We start from the raw sequence: 20987 nt of genomic DNA, 5'->3' as shown, positions 1-20987 counted from the left end.
CAGATACATAGTCTGTTTGGGAATACTCCAGTTTTGCAATTCTCCTGTGAGAATGGACACGATATGAAGTTTAGTGTGAATAATTAGATGGCTGCTGTAATTTAGCTCTAATAATCACTTAGTGATCACTTACCCATAAAGTCACAATGAGCATCTGGGTGCATTTTAATGAAGAAACCTTGAGTGCTTTCATTAATAGCTACTACCCGCAGCACCGACAGACCATTTGCTTCAGCTAGCTCCCAGCATACTCCTCTACATTACAAACACTTGCTAAGCAGTTTTTCAAGCACTATGCTCTGTAGCCTCATTTGTTGACATCATCTCCAGCCTGAAATGAGTTCAGTAATGCCCCTCTAGATATCCAGCTAGATATTTGTTTTAGCTTATGAAACAGATGCAAAACTGATTTTTTTTTTTTTTCCCTTGAATGCAGATTTGAATTCAGTGAACGCGGTTCTATATTGTTTAAAACATGCATGCAGATATGTAAAAGCATGTGGAGGCTTCAAGAAGATTGTAAAGATGGCTTAAATGGAATCCTCCTTTTGCTGCTGGAGATACAGATGAAAACTGAGATGGGTTGTGACATATCAGTGCTACTCGTGCACAACATTAAAAGAGGCAGCAGATGCTTCAGTGCATGCTCTTTCCCTTCTTGCAGAACTCTAAACCTGGGTGCTTTGGGTACTGATGTTCACAGACTCTTTACACCATATTCCTTTACTCTCTCTGTCTGCTCTGGAGCTCATGTGGCAGTTCTAAAAAAATGCACATGGACATTTTGTGCCTTTGGAGACACGTGTTACCACATCATCCTATTCTGACTAGACTAATGTGACTGCATAATGGATCAATTTGTGTACATCTGCTTGATGAGCTGAATAATTTTGTGCCCAAGTGACACAACGACTAATGAAGAAGCGCAGACTTGTGGCACAGTTGTTAGTTCCCACATGACAGAGTGAGTTCAAGGATTTTTTTTTTTTATCTGTGCATTTTGCCAGGCCTGACTGGCCTAAATATGCACTTTATAAGGTGGAACATAGAATAAAAAAATAAGATAAAGAAATGTTAATCTCAAAGTATGACAATTTTTTTTTTTTAGCTGCAGCTTCACAATTCTCATTATTGTATCTTGCTAAAATTGCAACTGTTAAACTTTATTCTCAAGATTATGTCCAGCTCTACTGCATTTTTTGTCTCATTTTGAAATGACTATTTGGTAGTATAATATTATAAACTTTGTGTAAAATAGATTAAGATCCTTGTTAAGCACTGTAGATTATTTCAGATCAGTGACCTTTATCAGTTTGGTTTTCTAAAATGTGGGGTTCCACAATTTTTAATTATTGTCCCATTATTACTGTTATATATTTTTTATTAACATTTGGACTTGTAAGCAGTCTTTTCTACAACAAATACAAATAAAAACTTCAACTTTTACATATAAATTATGACAACATAATTCTAGCCACACCTTCCTAATGCAAAGACTCGAGGATGACCTTGAAACAAAAGCATCTGCTTGTGTATGCTCTTATATTTGCAATTATGGGCTTAGTTTTTAACAAAGTTAGACAAGGTTTCTTCGACATATCTCTTAAAGGCTCAAATTCTTAGTTTATGGCTAATATGTATGATTGTTTTATATACTGTAAGTGATGGCAGTACTAAAATGTTTTCTGGATGGCTTTGTGTACTGATTTCAGTTCCTTGGTAACCTTTAAGAAGACGAGTGTTAAGGTGAGACAGTTGTTGCAAATTTAAATAAAGCTCTGAAGATGGAAACATTATTGGTTATGCATCTACTGAGCCTGAGCTTCTTCCCTTTTATCTGAGGCAGTAATCTGAGATGCAATACTGATTATTAAGCGACATTGGGAAACACACTGATATTGTTATTGCTCGATTTCCTCTTAATGCACTTTGAAACACAAACAAATCCATTTCATACACAGAAATGTATTTTCAAATCAATCCAATGCAATGGAGTTATATAGACAATTTCAACTTTGAATAAACAGTTTGATTGTGCTTACAAAACAGAGCCGGGCCATTCAGTTTAAAATGCTGTCTTGCTTACCAGCCTTTGTAAATCATCTCTTTCATAACTCTAAGCTATTCATTATGCTGCTGCCTGACTAACACAATCTAGAAAGTGTTCTGAAATTTCTCTCATTTTATATTCTTCACTCTGGCTCCCAGTAGGGTTTAGGATCCCTTTAAACTTCCCCCCACTCACCTACAAAGTTTTGAAAGACCCGACTCTAGAACATCTATCCTGCTTTCAAGTTAAAGCCACCGCTGCCCTCAGTCTTTAAATGCAGGCTTGAAATCTATTAAATCGTTTTTATGAAATTGGAAAACAGAACGTACCTTCTTTGCCTATGACACCTGACTATTACAGTATAACTTTGCTTAACTTACTATGTGTACACGGTTAAGACCAATTTAAAAACTGTTTTGTTTAATTGTTTTTTGGATATTTTTTTGAGATTCTCTTCCTGCATGAAACTGTAGCAGTGTATTGCTGCAAAGTGCTGTACAAATATATTTTACTTGTTTTTTTACTTCCTTCTTTATGCCCATTTACCAGAGTAGCACAAGCAGAAATTATATTTTACATCTATATAATGTGCCAGTTCAGCTGCTGTTAGGCGACCTGACTTCTTTATCACCACATGTGATAAAGATATCACCAGGATGTGATTGTAGCAGAATCATTAGTTATGTAACAATGGAAAATTAAACTCACTGAAACAATGTAGCTACTGCACAGACCCTTTGTGTCATTTCTTCCAAAATATTTTCTTTTTTTTTTTTTCAGGTGTACATTTAAAGAAATAGGCTCTATAAATTTGTAAGGACATCACATCTTTTAAAATACCCAGTTGATGTACCCAGATATAATGAAATCAACTTGTAATCATTAATCGCATGCTAAGTTTCCCAAATCTTCACCTGAACTCAATATATCTCTTCACACTCACTTACTGTGCAAGAGACTTCAATTAAAAACTCTAGAAGATACAACCACCTGATGGGGGAAGAAAATAGTAGAGTTATAAAAACAGTAAACAGAAAATAAGCCATTACAAGAACAACTCAAAGCCTAGAGCCTACATAATAATGTTTGTCATAAAGCGCAGAATAATTTGAAACAAATTTAATAATGAGGTTTCACCTGGATATGAACTTCTTCATTTGTTTTTTGTCTGTCAATGAATGAACAGAACTTGAAATGGAGAGTCCTCTACTTACCCCCCACTGTGTATCCTGCTGCGGTAAATCCTGATGTAGCAAATCCATAAAAAAGGTAGAGAAAAACAGCAGGTATATGCTGTCATAGTGAGAGGAAAATGACACTGGAAGAAAAAAGAAAAGATTCCTAAAAGTGCAGAAAGTGTAGTGCTCCGCTTGCTGTTTGTAGATGGAGCTCCTGTGATGCCAGGCTTCTGACATCATGCTTTCAAGTTTATTTGCAGACTCATCTTGAATGGGACTCTCCTCCCCTCCCCCTATTCACCTACCAAAAGTTCTAACAGCACAAGTACAGGAGCGAAAAAGTTTTTCTTTTGAGCACAATTGTTCCCTATTAAAGACCACAATGTTGAATAAAAAAAAAGGCTGAACAATGAACTGTCTTGCTTTTTATTCACTAGCATAAGTAGCAGAAACACTAAAAGTGAATTTCTGTCATAAACTGACAGTTGACCTTTCCATTAGCATGGGTATAAAAAACCCCAGGCCCTGCCTCTCACCTGCCTCCCATTGAGCAGGAAAATAGCATGTTAAAACATGTTACCCTGGATAACCTTTCCAAACCATGGAATGAGACTCCATCAATCACACTACATTAAGTCAGTGTCTTTCTCCCGGGAGCTGACAGCGCAACAATAAGGTGATGCTATTCTCTGTTAACAGGTTTCACTTATCAGCACAAAACCAACACAGAGCATGAATATTTTGTTTGTCCCACTGGAGAGGTATTGAATGTTCAAGACTTTTACTCTCTCTCTCTCCCTTTTAACAAGCACCATTTGATCTCCATGTCCAGTCCAGCAGTTCCACATGGGGTCACAAATAAAGGGGTTCAGCAGCAGTTGCCAACGAATCACTGGGTTTATGTTTTTAAGCAGCAGGCATGTGTAGCGGTGCATGACATCCTAATACATTTCCACTGAAATGGTGTCCAAGGCCTCACAACTAAGTAGATTTCTAAGAAAAATCTCTGAGGTAGCATTTAGCATTTGTGCTAATTAGCTTAGGAACAAACACTCTTAAACCGTCAGATGTACAGAAAGAAAACTTTAAATCACGCTGAGAGCTTTATTGTTTACTGCAACGTTTTGGGCTCAATAATTAACTGAATACATTTTAATATTGGTTTTCTTAAATGTTAGAAAAAGCCGTTTTTTTATTTGGACCAACAATATTATAAACCCCAACGAGCTTCTGCTTGTGCTCTCTCCTTCAACCATGTACACACCAAGGATAGTCTTTCATCTACTCAGAAACCATCACAGCTGACTGGTGGTGTAATTTTCTGGTGTTTTATAGATTTAGTCATTGCAAAGATGTATTTAGATCTTTTTGGATGCAGCAAGAGTCGTGCCAGACATCAGTGTGTTGTCAACACCATTGTAATAACTTCATTGCACCACAGTCTGCACAGTATAGAAGTGATAGGCAAGAGACCAGTGAGGAAAGTCTTCATTTCAGGACTTGATAAGCATTCCACTGCAGTATGTGCTGGTCCCAGGTGTCATTCCTTCACTTTCTGCCTAGAACTACTAAATCTGTGCCACTACAATAATCAGCCATTGCCACTAAAGTATTGTGTATTCTGGTCAATACACGCAGGAGCTTCACATACTATATATCAAGCATAATAGGGAGCAAACTGGATTCTTAATTCTTCCCAAAAGACCTCACAGAATGCCCATGTTGTGATTTATTTACATTTGTGCTCTGTTGTTGCATCAGTGTGTTTAGGGTCCCCAAGAGTTGTTAAACAAGTGAATGAATTAATGTCCAAAAATTAGTTTCATTGTTGGCTATTAGTATGTAAAGCTGCTTTTCAGTCTCGGTGATATTTGGTAGATCACTGCTTTTGAGATTTTCACAATACCTCTGGTAATGTGAAAAAGGGGGTGGGGGGAGTAGCAGCATCTCTTAGCTGCCACTTTGTCATTTAGCAGATGGTAAACGACAAAGTGGTAAATGAAAATATATCCAGAATCATATCCTACGTTTTTGGAAGCTTTTTAAAAACGTGCTCTCATGTCTTGCGTTGACACTTTTCAGTCGAACTCAAATGATGCTCATGAAAGCAACTTTTCCGCTAATGTGTATTACACACAAGTAGATGACAGGAAACGGTAAAAACAAAGTGCTGTGCAAGGCGTTGCTTCGAGCCAATTGCAAACATAACCTCGTAAATCAACTTTGATCCATTGCCCTACGTTGCAACATATAGGATCTCTTAACATGCTGCATGTGCCTCTTCAAGGCAACAAGTGTCTACGATGCTATTTAAAGTAGCAGAGAGTGGAGGAAACCTGTTTACTAACTGAGCAGCCAGAATAAATGTTGCTGCCAACACTGTTTGGCTAAAAATATTATATTCCCCAGTTCATAAAAAGTCCTTAATGATCCCAGTCATTGTAATGAACTTATAGCTTTCCTTGGATCTTGGAGAAATAAGACCTTGTTTCTGTGGGTGGGTGCACACTACAGGGAACACATACACACATAATCTTGCTATTTGACTGCACTGTCCTCAGAAACGACTCCAATAACGGACTTTGGCCCCGTAGCAGGAACGGTTGATTTTAACCTTACGAAATGAGATGTGCAACAGTCACACAACAAATCAAGTCAATAAAACACTTTGCATAAGGCTGCAGACCCCATCATAGAACTCGTCAGCCCTGTCCTGATAAACATGCAGCTTTAACTATACTGGTTCGGCTTCTAGCCTGAAACCTCAGTAAAGGTGTTGGGGTGGTTCTTTTGAACATTGTCTGCTCTGTTGTGCCTTTTTTTTTTTTGCCTTTTTTTTTTTTATCTCAACGGTGGTTTTATTCAAGCTAACACATAGGTTTCCTTAAAACATAGCTGAACATTGTGCACTATTGCCAGAGATTGGGCTTCATGTGGTGTGCCGAGGGTCCGGTTGCATTGTGTACAAGCAGAGGAGGAAACCATAAGTTACCTTTAAGTGTGGGCACCATCTGGGATTTTATTTCTGGTTGAACTGCATGCTCATGTTTGCTACAGGCCATTTTTCAGCTCCTTGAGAAGCAGCCGCATTGTACAGAAAGATTTGACTGCACATGCTCCTGCAAGAAAACTGCAAGCGTTTTGTTTTTAACAATGTTGACTGCCTCATTAAGAATAAGAGATGATCATGAGTGCTCTAATTGACTCAAGAGGATCATATTTGGAGTAAAACAAAAGAGGAGCAGTAGGAATTATTTATTTTTTTTGGTGATTTGAAAAGGGCTTGACTATAATGAACACAATGATTGAAGAACCGCCTTTGTGTTTTTAGGAGAATGCCTCTGCCTCGACGGCTACATGAAGGACCCGGTCCACAAACATCTTTGCATCCGCAGTGAGTGGGGGCCCAATCAGGGGTGAGTTACGATAATTGCCTCACGATGATTTGCGATTGCTCATTACCATGTCAGGGCGAAACATTGGGACAACAAAGGAATCATCCTCCCCATCAAACCAAGACTTATTACGTTGCTTTGATAAATCAAAACAAAGTGCGATGTGACCACATGCCATACGGCGTCAGGAGTGGGAAACAGAACTCCAGGTTCACCAAAGCATTTTGCTCCGGACGCACACCTAAACACCTGATGGACATCCCAGGCAAGGCTTGAATTTCTATTATATAAGGAAAACTTGTCTGTTGCAGTTCAATAAGCAAAACTGTTGAACAGCATTGTTAATTATTGCTTATTGAAATGTCACATATTAGAAGAAAGAAAATGCATACAGTACACTGGACTTTTTTCTTTTTGATTTTCTTCTATGCAAGAACACAGAACCTATAGGGACTTGCATTGAAACACTAAGGGAGTCACTTGTAAAAATAAAATCACTTGTGGCTGTAAACTCCACAGGATACCTTTTAAGAAATGTAATAGACTAACTAAATACCCCATTTGGCTCACTTTCTTTTTTTTTTTATTATGTGGATTGCCACTGAGTTCTGGAGCCACTTAAAACCTCTCTGTAGGATAAATGTGGCAATGAAAAGAATAGCTTGTGCTAATTTCTGACACCGCGATGACTTCCAGCAGGCAGACCAGACATTTTCCTTTGTGTTCTGACTATATTCATGCCACGGTTTGTATTATTTTATACATTTAGTTTTTTTTTTTTTTTTTTTTTTTGCTAATTTCGTTCAGCTCACCCAACTGTGCATCTCTGCTTCTTGTTCCTCTGGTCTTATTCCTGTGTCCCTGTCACTGTGTAACAGAGTGGGCACCCATGGGTGACTTAAATGTTTAATGATCGTAGCCCATGGCGTGGAAGCCGCTCCCCCTCCTTACTGATGTTCTTTTTGCTTACAGTGGTGAAGGAGTTTGCTCCAAACGACATCGGGCCCCTGTCACTTCCCTTTCTTGCGCTTTCACTTTGCAGACTGTTAAGTCCCAGAGCTGCCACTCCCCATTAATCTCTATCATTCTCCCTCTCTCACTTCTGCCTCTTGGCATCTGTCTCATTCCCACAATGTTTTTCTCACTCTCACCGCTTGTCCCTTTTTTTTTTTTTCCCAGCTTCTGCTGCTTCCATCTACATCTGTATCTCCCGCTTTTACTGTGCGTCTTTCTTCCTCTGTCTCATTCTGTCATCGCCTCTTATCCACTCCCCTGGTAAATAGATATGAGCGAAAGTCACATTTTATGTCAGCTGCAGCAAAACACATTTTCAGTCTGCTGATTTACACATAAGACACTGTGACGCTGCGAATGGATTGTGAAGGAATGTTGCTCTGGTAGACAGAGAAGCGGGGCTTGAGATTTTGGAAAATTTGGACAAGAAGTATGGGTATTCTAAAAAAAAAAAAAAATTTTTTTTTGCACTTCTCCAGCTTTGATTCTAATAATCAGTTTTGCTCTCTCCTCTCTTTGTTGTCTTTGTGTCTGATCTATTTTTTCCTCCTGCAAGTCCCTGGCCTTACACCATCTTCCAGCGTGGTTTTGATCTTGTGATGGGAGAACAACCCTCTGATCGCATTTTCAGGTAAGAAGAACTTCACAAAACTTACTTCTATCTGACTACATTATACGTTCTGCTTTGCTGCCATCATATAACACGTATCGCAGTACATCTATGGCTGTTTCTCTATTGATGATTGTTATGAGCCTGCAGGTTCATGCAGCCTGTGAATTTATAAACAGCTCTAATTACCATGGAAAACCAGAGAAAATGAATGTAACTTTTTTTTAACCTTTTGCATTATTATTTATTTTTATTTATTTTTTTGCGAATCAGCAATAAAAACTGAATATTATTTTTTATTGCATCACAACAAAAATGTATGGGAGAGGGCTAACTTTTCAGCTCATTTAGACCACTCTGACTGTTAGCACTGTTTGTCAGGAACGGATAGAAGAAGATGGCAAAGACACAAAGCTGAATTTAAAGGTTTGCCTTCCCTGTCGACATATCATCCAGAGTTAGCCAAAGTTTGTAAAATGTTATTCACAACCATCCTAATTTGACCAATTTAGATCTATGGCTCATTTGATCAAACAATCCAGCACTTTATCTTTACCTAAAGTCAGGTTTTGATGAGCTGTGCATCCATAAGTTTGTTTGCTTAAGCATATATTATTATTTCCCAAAATTATTATTGCAGGAAATAAAACGAGGCAGAACAAACAGTGAAGATAAATGCCGAGAGCAAGCGTTCAGACACACAACACTTGCCTTCCACCCAGTAATAACCACAGGGAGTTCCTCTAAGGACTGCAAACATGTTTTTCTCCCAACAACTGTTTCCTCACGAGGACTCTTAGTGTTTTCCACCTCCAGTTTCTGTTAGAGCGAAGCAAATAAGTCGTACGGCAGTGCTCAAGTCCCAAGTTGTCCATTATGAAACAGGGCTCGTTAGGTGGCAGCTAATTTATCCTGTGGTCACCCTTGTACGTCATCCTGCATCACAGGGAACCTCGGCTCCACCGCCGAACACGGTCCCGGAGGAGCAAGTGAAATAAGATGTGGCAACTGTTTCCTGAGGAGTAACATGAAAATAATACTACTTTTAAGAAACTTAGTTCCAACAGGAGACTCCTGAAATTAAGCCTTATTTAAATAATAAAAAAAACAAAACAGTTGCACTTTGATCCACTTAAAATCTTAACTTTGAAACGAGATGATTAATTAGCTTCATGTAATTAAATGTTCCGTTTCTGTAGTGGTTTAATCACTCTGGTCTTGCACTGAGTGGCAGTGCACACAGTCCTCTGATTTCCCTGCCCTTTTCATATGCTAAGCGTGCATTTTTATTAAATGTAAATTGACCAATTGAAAATTTTGAAATGTAGGTATTCAGCATGAAAATGGTTATTTTGTGGGGGGGAAAAAACACCTGTCTTTTGTAGCACAAGTCAGCATGCATTATTCATCAGGGCTAATGCAGCATTTCATGTTAATCAGCTCGCAATGTTTAACTTAAGCTCTAAAATACTGTGTTACGGCTGCTGTGAATGGAAAGGTTGATGATACAGCTGATGCACAAATAAAAAATGATTCAATGTTTTTGTTCCCTGCATCTGTTTTTTTACAGATTCATTGTTGTTTTGGTGCCTCAGGGGGAAACTGAGTGGCCCTGTTTTGCCGGGGTTCCACATTTAGTATGCTTTCCATCCATTAAACAAACGGTTCCTTCTGTTAAGGGACCATTTTACGCAGCAAATTATGATTTTGCTTAAAGGCAAATTAAATAACTCTGAATCTACTTAAGTTTGCAACATGATTTATGAAATTAAGAGATTCATCTTTAAAAAGCTGATTTTTTTTTTTTTAATGCAACATGTTTTTGGTTATACAAAGAATGAATTCTGGTGGCTTTTAAATTTTACATTGAATCTCCCCTTGTGTATGCCAACCATTTGTAATTTGTAGGAATGATTTAGCATTTTTGTTTCCATATTAATGTCTATGGTAGAAACAAAACAAAAACTTTGAACCTTAAGTGTTTTTTTCTTGGATGCCTGTAAGGTGGCAATGATTACAGCTGAAGAGCCACAAACCCATGAAGGAAATATTTTTTAAACTTCCATTTTTTATTTTCTTTATTTTTTGTGTAGATATTCTGTTTTATTTTTGCACAAAAGCCACATTCTCCCATTCACACTCAGTGACTCTGTGGACCTTCCACAATGACTCTTATTGACATAGGCTAAAAATATGCAAGGGTGTACAGAAAATGGATGGATGGATTGATGGACTTACTGGTCTGATATAAAAGCAAATTCAGATTTTAGCAATGTTCCGGTTCTTGCACGGCATAATTTAATTGCATATCCACAAGAAAACGACATGAAAAGTACAAGTAATCAATTTTCTGTTTTTCTTGCCATTAGTTTGGAAGCTATGTGTTTAAATTTTTTCCAGAAATATCATCACCCTGTTGATAAAAATGTATCCATCCCTTCTTTGCAAATATTTGATGTTTTTCTTTTTGAAACCTAAAAATAGAAACACAATTTTAGCACTTTCAAAAATGACAACAAATCTCCTATAGTAGATTGTCGAGTCTTCTCTGAAAAGGTCATGCAACATTTGACATGTGTCATGGAGAGTCAGAGGAGTCTGTCAACTCTGCTCTCGTTGGTCGGTTGGTTTTGTGACAGCAATTTGCCACTTTTTGTGTGTGTTTCCCCACAAAGAGAAGAAAGGGTTAATTGAACTTCCGGTGTGAAGTTGTGAATTGTTATGCATGGAGGATTTTGTGGAGCTCAGCGTAGCTGCCCTTTCCATTTGCATTTTGTAAAGAGATGTGTGCGGCGTTCAATGTTAAGGAGGGGAAGCTTTGATTGTGTTTCGGGTGCAGAAAAGTAACAAAGATTATTCGTGGGCATCAAGGATTTATCACCTGCTCTTTTATGACACTGTAGGGGTTTGTCTCTGTGCTGATCTTATGACAAGACTATTTGTATTATCCAAGCAAAAAGGAGCAGATTATTAAAAAAAGAGAGTTTTATTTAGCTAGACTGAGAGCAATAAAAGGTGTGTCTTCAGATTATAAAGCTTGTAGACCCACAAGGTATACATGCATAAGCAACATTTTATTTCACTTTGCCTTCATGTCGTACTTTTCTCTTTTGAAAAGCCCACTTCTATGACTGTCTTCTTCTAGATTTACATACACCCTGGGAGAAGGAATGTGGCTTCCTCTGAGCAAAAGCTTCGTCATCCCTCCCGCTGAGCTCGCCATCAACCCGTCAGCCAAATGCAAGACAGACATGACAGTAATGGAGGATGCGGTAGACGTAAGGTGAGAGACATTTAAAGATGCCACTTTTCTTAAATGTAGCTTTAGCAACGGAGACAAAAGAAGCTTCAACGGGAGGAACAAGGGTTTCATTAAGCATCTCATGATCTTAGTGCTAATTACACTCCAGCAAAACGTTTGTTGTCATCACCACACTCAAATGTAACAAAGACATTTGCTGGCTTTGAATGTTGACATATATTATCATACTTTTATGTCATCCTGCATAAAGTAAAGTAAATGTTAACTCTGACAGCTGCCCTTTTCAGGAGACTTGCGCTGCTCTGTATTCCAACTTCATCTGCACTTTTTTTTTTGTTATTATCATTATTATTAATTATTGTTTCTGTGAGTTTTAATCATCGCACTGTTGTTGATGAAGAGGTCTTAGTGGTCATAATTCACAGGATAATAAAATTCTGAGTTCAAACACAAAATCAATTATGGAGAAGCAGCAGGGGAGAAAAAAAAAGGAAAATAAAACTAAGAACTGGCTGGTGATTTGAAGCCAGAAGCAGCGTTTCGATTGTTAAATGGTTCATAACTCCGAAGACAATCCACTCTGCATGCAACGACTGTGTCTGTGTCTAGACTGCAAAGAGAGCAGTAACTGAGCCAAAGCAAAACTGCAGTGTTAAATTGGACCCGGCCGACATCAGCGAAGCAACAGAATTATTTAGCCACTTTGCTTTTCTACCAGTGGGTGGTTAAGTTGGCCCAAGAAATTTTCATATCAGGACGCCAATGCAACCAGAGCTCTTAATCAGATTCTGTAAATTTAGGCTTGAGTCGATAACATTTTCTCTGTTTTTACAAACATTTTTGCTCCTCTCCACTTCGGTGTTATCGTCCTAGTGCTGGGAGAAAATAGCAGAATGTGTAGATGTTTGAAAACTAGATATTAAATAAAAACAGAATACATAATTCATAATGACTTTTTTTTATCCCAATTTATAGTGTGAGACATAGAGTTGACATACTGTACATATCAATTATATCAGCCATATTAGGTTTCATTGGAAAAATGAATGTGTTTGCCCTGCAGATAATTGACACAGTGTGCAAAGTCGGACCAAATCTAGAACTATCTAGCATAGACTTCATTTCTTAACTATGGATGTGGGAAGGTTTAATCCACTCAGTGTTCATAATAACCCTCATATCTACTGTGGGATTAACTAGGCCACATTTTCTTTTTTCTTACATTGGTCCACACAGAATTAATGGACAAGTCATAACTCCACTAAGTATATGCAAATATAGTCTAGTAATAAATTTGGTAATGCATCATTAACTTGCGTTGTTTATTACTTGAGCAGAATCCAATTCTTTGCACTGGTCTGCAGGTTTGTGTTGCCACTTCAATAAAACAGACCAATTTTTTTTTTACCATACAACTACTCTGATGTATTCTGTCAATGTTTTTCAAGTTTAAGATGTAAAAAAGAATCACCTCCATAAAGGTTGGTTGTACTATGGATTTTCAAATTTCCACACATACACCTGCATCTGATTATAGGCGCCTTTTGAAGTTGCACTCTGACTATATGGGTTTTTAAAACCATCAACAGGCATCATTTTGGCTGGATATTTGACGACACTTCTTGGTAAAATTAGCACAATTACTTTTAAGTAACCCAACTCTCCTCTCAGACCAGCTTTTATACATTGTTTACAAAATCCAACAAGCTTGAGTTTAGCTTCCTGTGCAAATCCATTCCAGACAATAAATAACATTCTTTATCAATCCTCAAACCAGTTTCGATCATTTTTGGGATCTTCATCCATTCAAACTCCCAATTTCCAATATTCAACAATCTGAATACCACCCTCAAATGAAAAAAAAAAAAATGCTAAAGATGTTTATGAACAACTCAAGAGCATAACGTAGCTGCTGCACATTTGTCACCTGACTGTGCATGATTTGTCTCTCTTTCCACATCACATACATGCTACGTTTAATTGAAAGTTGGGGACTGGAACGACCATCCGGGTGCAGTAAACTCAACCAGCTTGAGATAATTTTGGCTTCGTGCCATGATGATGTTTCCCTGTGTAATCCTTTGGTCCTTCCGTCTGTATTCATCTTGTATTTCTAATGATTAATATAATCTGATTTTATCTCATATTTTTCCTGATTTCAATTGTGAATGTTTTGACTGACATATTGTGGATGGTACATATAAAGCTATGTGATAATGCTGTATGCTTTGTAGATATTTCAACAGCGAGCTGGACTGTTGGCAGGCAAATTAAAAGAGAAAAATATGAACTGTCCTTCTTTTTTCTTTTTTTCTTTTTACCGAGTAGTTACAATATGAACTTCTCTATTAAAAAGGAAGAGCTGAACATTACTGGGGAAAAGGGCACAGCTTTATTTAAATAAATATGTCACTCACCGAGTCTGAATTATTTTCAGACACAATGATTTTTTCTTTATATAGTCTTGGAGTCATTGAACTTGTCTCATTAAGCTGAACCCAGTGACTTTGTGGCAATTTAGAAAGTTGCGTCTTCAAAGTGGTGCACAGTGAAACGTAAACAAGAAATGGCTTCATTACACAGAGAGAATACATGTGTGGGCCTGTTGATGGGCATACATCACCAGCGTGATGCAAACGATTTCTGAGATATGTGCATCAACATTTCATCTGCATACTCCAGCTGTGTGTGTGTTACTAATTCAAACTGATGTCCAAACCAGAGATGGTAAGGAGGAAGCCACAACTCAAGATATGAAATGAAGGAGTTTGTATTTGCAGTTTGAAACTATCAGAAGTCGAACATAACGGTGCTATGAGGGTGGGGACACCCATGACTGCGATGACTGAATTATACTTGATCGTTTATATGGCGACCTTTGTAGCCCCCCGCCCCCGGTTTCATTTTATAAACACAGTTTCAGATAAAATTTGACTAGCACTCATTCTCTCATCCATACACTTCACACACAATCACCAACTTCTGTTTGCAAAGGATTGTGAATCAACTGCTTTCGACTGAGTCGTGTAATTTTACTTCCAAAACAGTCTGATTTATTCCAGCCATTCAGTCATCCATCCATCTTATCTGGCACTTATCTCAGATCGCTTTCCCAAGGCAGCTGGCCCAAAAACAAGACACGCCTATTCAAACATGTATCAGTGTTATTTGATACTGATATCAGCCAGTTCCAACACCTCCGTAAAAACTAAAATATAAGAAAATATTTTAAAATGGTCACTGATTTGATTTTTTTCGACAAGTCACGCAACGTGTGTGAAAAAGCAGTTGCTTTAAAATAATCATACATTCATTAAGACAAAGAAAAATGCATGCAGAATGGACTTTTCAAACTAGAAATGCATGTAAAAGTTGCAAAACAGTGACTCTTGAGGTGCAGAATTGAAAAATTCTTCTTTTGAAAAATATATTTACAGCAGGGGAGGGTAGACCCACATTCATTTTCCTGCAGTATTAATCTGGTTCATCATTTATTAAATATTTAACAAATATTTTCCAAGTTTTCTAAGTAAAGCAAATAGAGCTATGTGATTAAAACGTGATGTGTGCAAAGCTTGGCAGCTGGTAATAACCTCACATAGGTGAACTCTAGTTACAAATAAGAGGAGGAAACACAGCATGTAGTTTAATGCCCTAGATGTAAGAAGGTTTATCACAAGAAAATGTCCAAGATTTCAGATTTTTTTCCCCCCTAGTTTTTAGCCCTTTATGCCACCAGTAGGCTCTCACAGAAAGATAACTTTCTGTGTGAAGCCCTCATCCAGATAACAGTGTAAATGTGAACAAAACTCAGATCATCATCCAACAATTTCAAACAGTGCAGCCCAGCATTGGCTGACTCCTGCTGCTCTGTCGGCAGTCTGTGTCTAACCAGACTTAAGAGGTGCTACAATTGGGGAGAAAAAAAATAAATCTTACATCTTTTTCATTGAAACATATGGTGCAGCTTTTCCAATGTTTCATTTTGGTCCATTACTTCTAGATCTGACTTTTATTTTTCCCTATTTTTACACAAGACCTAATAAATTCCTGTGACCGTCAGGATAAAACATGGCTCAAAATTATATTGAGAAAATTTAACCTTTAACCTTTTGTAGTCTTATTCTGCCCATACATTATTTTTACTGTTGTTAATATATTTCTTACATCTGTCTTCACTGTGGGGAAGTCTGAACAAATAAATTGTGGAGTGTAAAGACAAAGTATTTAAAGAGAAATATGATTTTTACAATGTACAGAGAGAATGAGCAGTTGGTGTATGATATACAGGTCCTTCTCAAAAAATTTGCATATTGTGATAAAGTTCATTATTTTCCATAATGTAATGATAAAAATTAAACAGTCATACATTTTAGATTCATTGCAAACCAACTGAAATATTTCAGGTCTTTTATGGTTTTAATACTGATGATTTTGGCATACAGCTCATGAAAACCCAAAATCCCTGTCTCAAAAAATTACCATATTTCATCCGACCAATAAAAGAAATAAATACCAAAATAAATACCAATAAATACCAAAAAAGACAACCTTCAAATAATTATGTTCAGTTATGCACTCAATACTTGGTCAGGAATCCTTTTGCAGCCTTCAAAGCGGCGTGGCATGGAGGCAATCAGCCTGTGGCTCTGCTGAGGTGTTAAGGAGGCCCAGGATGCTTCGATAGCGGCCTTAAGCTCATCCAGAGTTTTGGGTCTTGCGTCTCTCAACTTTCTCTTCACAATATCCCACAGATTCTCTATGGGGTTCAGGTCAGGAGAGTTGGCAGGCCAATTGAGCACAGTAATACCATGGTCAGTAATACCAGTGGTTTTGGCACTGTGAGCAGGTGCCAGGTTGTGTTGAAAAATTAAATCTTCATCTCCATAAAGCTTTTCAGCAGATGGAAGCATGAAGGGCTCCAAAACCTCCTGATAGCTGCTGCATTGCAGGTGTTTAGAGTTACTTTGTTGATTCAGATGATGAGGTTAACTGCTCGTTCAGAGAACCTTTTCATGATATGCTAATTTTTTGAGACAGGGATTTTTGGTTTTCATGAACTGTATGCCGAAATCATCAGTATTAAAACAATAAAAGTCCTGAAATATTTCAGTTGGTGAGCAATGAATCTAAAATATATGACAGTTTAATTTTTATCATTACATTATGGAAAATAATGAACTTTATCACAATATGCACATTTTTTGAGAAGGACCTGTACATCAATAGTTGTCGATTCAAGATCTTTTATGTATGATCTCTGTTTGTTTTGCTTAAACTCATATTGGAGACTTTCTGTATGTAACCATATCATAACACAATTTTGTATTTCATTTCTGTATGGCTGTGTGTTTATATCAAACACATAAACAATTTACAGTTCAACTAAATTCACAATGTGGGAAGCTTAAAAAGTCTATAAATATGCACTTTTATCATATTTCATCACACCTACAAATCTTTTTTTTATTCTCTAAACATTCCTTTTGTGAATATTTATGATGTCAAGATTTTTAAGCTCTCTGTTGGGAAATTGCAGTGAGGATGCGTTGTGTTTACACGCTTTCATCTGTTTTTTTTGTTGTTGTTTTTTTTAACATGCTATTTTCATTTGGCAGCTTTCTACAAGTCGCTGTGTAAATAGCTCGTCTCCTTCTGATCTGTGATCTAATGAATGCTCTCCTCAGCTCTCCCTCAGGGGCTTCAGAAAAACACTGTTAACACCTTCTTGAAACATGCTGATTCACTGTTCTTCTGAGCCACGTTCCCATGCGTTTGATTGTCATTTGTAACTTTGTTGCTTCCTGGCAGAGAGATAAGTGACAACAAACGCAGATCTTTTTTCCATTGATTAGCTGGTGTCACAGGAGTTCAACCAATTTGGGAAAACGGAAGAAAAAAAAAGCGTGTAGTGTTCTTTACACTTTTTTGATGACGTATTAGCTTGAAACTATTTTTTTAATACAGCATCTGTAAAATAACTTCAACATCTCCTAGTATGAAAACATCAATAATTTAAAGAAAATTTACATTTGGACTTTTGAAGCAGAACTTTTCTCTGGTATAATACTTAATGAAATGGTTGTTTTGTGGTTTATTTCTTGTTCTATTCAATATTCAGATTCTTATTTTGCAAGATATTGTTAAATTATTTGAACTCTGTGGCTAAATTACACAAGGGGAGACGTACCGTGAAAAATATTTACCCCCTACATATTTTTTTCTGGATTTTTTTTTGCATATTTTAGATTACATTTAGATTTACATATCAGACAAAGATAACCTGAAAAAATACAACAAAACAGTTTTCATTTGATTTAATTTATTCTATCCAAACCGATGTAAATTCATGTGAACAAATACTCAATTCCTATGCCAAGTCATTATCTAACCACATCTTCTGTTTAACTAGTCACACCTAAGCCTGACTCAGACCTTTCGAATAAAGAAAAGCACTTAAGCAGAACCTGGAATTAATGATTGACAAAAAAAAAAAAAAAAGCTATAGTAATGCTTTTCTATTTTTACGAAATCTACTTTTAAGGTAAGTTGAATTGAAGTGACAAAGAAAAAAAGTCTGGCAAGAAGCTTTAATCAGACTTTTGATTTTAGATTTTTGTTATCACTGTTCAGACTGATAACGCTCTGAGAATAGAAATATTAACTTCAGATCACATACCAATTCATTATGAAGGTATTTTACCAAATAATTAATGTTGCATTGCTTCGTCATCATTTAAACTTTTAATCTACTCCATGATTTATGTTGGCTGCCGTGGTAAATTGTGTTGTACTCTCTGTGGAGGTCCCCAGCCTATTATTAGGGTTCCTCAGTAATTTAGTATTCACATTTGCTGTTGGTTTCATCATCTGCCGATGTTCCTTTCAACAGGTCCCCACAGTATAAATGACAGCAATGCAACAGGTAATTAAAAATTGAGAAATTGGTTTTGTAAGATAACATCAATTTGAGTGCGAAAGGGAAGAAATCCTACAGCGTTTTTTTTTCTCCCAATTGTCAGCATATAAATAAAACTTTCTTCTTTGCAAAAATATAGTTACCTGAGTAATATTATTATCAAACCTGTGTGTTATTTATTCACAGAATAAATATATTCTTATGGTTTTAGAGGCATGAGAGGATATAAGTAAACACACAAGACAATTTATGAATAAAGTTGGAGGGAAATTATGGCAGATTAGCTTATAAAACTATATCCCAAGCTTTGAACAGCCCTCAGAAAACGGTTCAGGTAATCATCATAAGGAAGGAGTGTTGCGCAACTACAGAGCTTCTTCAACATGACTCTCCAGCAAAATCAGGGGTTAGCAAAATTCACCAAAGATCCATTTTAGCCTTTGCTCCAACTTAACATACATTGGGCCAGAAAACGTATATGAGGCTTAAACAAAAGTCAACTTAAATTTTGCAAATAACTATATACTTGATAATGTTTTGTCTTAAAGCTAAAGAGACACAATTGTATTTTTGAATTTTTTAGGTTTTAGATTTGAACAAATATTCTTGTAATAGTATTAGCCCAATTATAAAATGTGCAGTTATGGCCAACTATTTCCAAAAGACTTCTTAGTCAGAAAAGTAATAATGTCCCACCTGATGACATAAAAATGGCTGAATGAGGTGAAAAACATTGCCCTTGCACCATTAGTCTCCTTCTCCCAGATGGATGATGGGAGTTCATTTCATGTAGTCGTCGATCGGCTATCGCTCTGGTGTAGTGCTTTAATTTGTACTATAAAATAAAAAGCATTGGTTTATTTGGGTTGATCTATCATTTTGAATCCCAATATAAGTCACTGACGTCTAGTTTTGTGACAAAATGTGGCAAAGTTTAGTTTAAGTTTTTAATAAATTCTCAAGCGAACATATTTTGCCTTTTGAAACAAATCTATGCAGGCTTCATGTGCAGCAGATTGCAGGCTCAGTACCTGACAACAATGCCCCACCTGACAAACGTTCCCTCCGCTTTCTCCGTCCTTGTCTTTTCTGCAGAGAGGAGCTGATGATCAGCTCGTCGTTCGACTCTTTGGAGGTCCTTCTGGACTCTTTCGGACCCGTCAGAGATTGCTCGAAAGACAACGGCGGCTGCAGCCGCAACTTTCGCTGCATATCTGACCGAAAGCTCGATTCCACCGGTTGTGTGGTGAGTCATCTTTCTTTATTAATCTCTACCTTTAGGCGACTGCAGATTCTGCCACAGAAAAAAAAAAAAAACAACCTTTCCCCAGACAAAAGAATCCAATTCAAAGTATTACAGAGTGGTATACAATCTACACACTCCATCTTATGACTGATGCAGCACAAGAGGATAAAATTGCCTTAACCTCCAGCAAGATCCAAACCTTGGGTAGTTTTGATCTTTTGCCAACGTTACCTGACCACTTTTCTAAAGGTTAAAAACCAAATCTTCCCCCCTACCCCCCTTTTTTTCATTAATATCCTGTTTTGGTCATCATTGTTTAAGTCTGTTTGCTTGCATAAATATTCATGGGCATATCTACAGGCCGCGGTGACCCACATCAAGGACACACAGTGAAGCGGCATCCTCTAGCGTTTCTGAATAGACTATTTGACTCTCCCCCTGTCGTCTCTCGTGCCTCTTAGGCCGGCAGCACATTCATTACCTCCAGGTGGTGCTTAGCAACCAGGAAATGTAGCAGCCAGGTTTGTTTTCTTCTCCATCTGCTGGGGGACCCTACTGCTTGCGTTCTTGTCATTGCAGAATCTTATTGCCTTCTGCTGGTGTTTTGCTTCCCTTAAATCCCTCACCCCTCACCCCACTTTCTATCGATGAGCTGTCAGACACCGTCCCCGCAACAATTTAATTTCTTTTCGAGTGCTTTGATGCACTTCAGTCGAGGCTTTAAGGTGGTCTGGGAAGATGCTGTTGACGTGATCCTGTGTGTCTCTCTCTCTCACTCGCGATGCATCTCAAACATGGTGGAGCAGCTGGTGAGAAATTTTAATGGGGGGATATGTAATTTGAAGACTAGAGCACAGACCCAGGTTTCCAAGGAATTCTGCACTACTGCAGTGATATCACAATATCGATATCACCTATAACACATTTTTGAGTGCATTTGTTAATGAATCTCATTCTCATCCATCATCTTACTTTTATTTTGAAGTCATAGATTTACAGTAAGTGAACTGCAGGCAGTTGAGTAGAAGATAAAAGCCTATTTCAAAGTATATGATCAGCTCTTTAAGCTTTAAAACTTCTTTTTCTACTTCCCTTTTCAGATATTTTCCTCTAGAACTGTGGTACCTTTTAATCTGACAGACACATTTTATATTCATAAATTGAAATGGAGAGGAAAAAAGTGATGATGCATAATAAAAGTATGTATCTTTTTACATTAGAGACAATATACCGCAACTGAAAAGATAAGGTATTTAGAGATCATAATGAGGACTAAAATATCTGTAAATCTGCCTTAAGATCATGGTCAAAAG

The 20987-nt window shown here is 37.3% G+C and overlaps 1 protein-coding gene across 5 annotated transcripts in view; it reads left to right on the top strand.

The window, feature by feature from the left end:
* The window catches only part of astn1 (astrotactin 1), a 357456-nt gene that overhangs the window by 108843 nt on the left and 227626 nt on the right, over nucleotides 1-20987 (top strand). For all 5 annotated transcript variants that reach the window (XM_081598137.1, XM_081598141.1, XM_081598140.1 and 2 more), the window contains 4 exons: nucleotides 6560-6644; nucleotides 8194-8268; nucleotides 11393-11530; nucleotides 19524-19674. In XM_081598137.1, the coding sequence (XP_081454263.1) occupies nucleotides 6560-6644; nucleotides 8194-8268; nucleotides 11393-11530; nucleotides 19524-19674 (449 nt within the window). The remainder of the gene's footprint in view (nucleotides 1-6559; nucleotides 6645-8193; nucleotides 8269-11392; nucleotides 11531-19523; nucleotides 19675-20987) is intronic.

The sequence above is a fragment of the Poecilia reticulata genome, chromosome 17, assembly GCF_904066995.2.
Source record: "Poecilia reticulata chromosome 17, P_reticulata-male-v2, whole genome shotgun sequence".
Taxonomy (NCBI): domain Eukaryota; kingdom Metazoa; phylum Chordata; class Actinopteri; order Cyprinodontiformes; family Poeciliidae; genus Poecilia; species Poecilia reticulata.
This window is presented reverse-complemented; position numbering and strand designations above follow the sequence as displayed.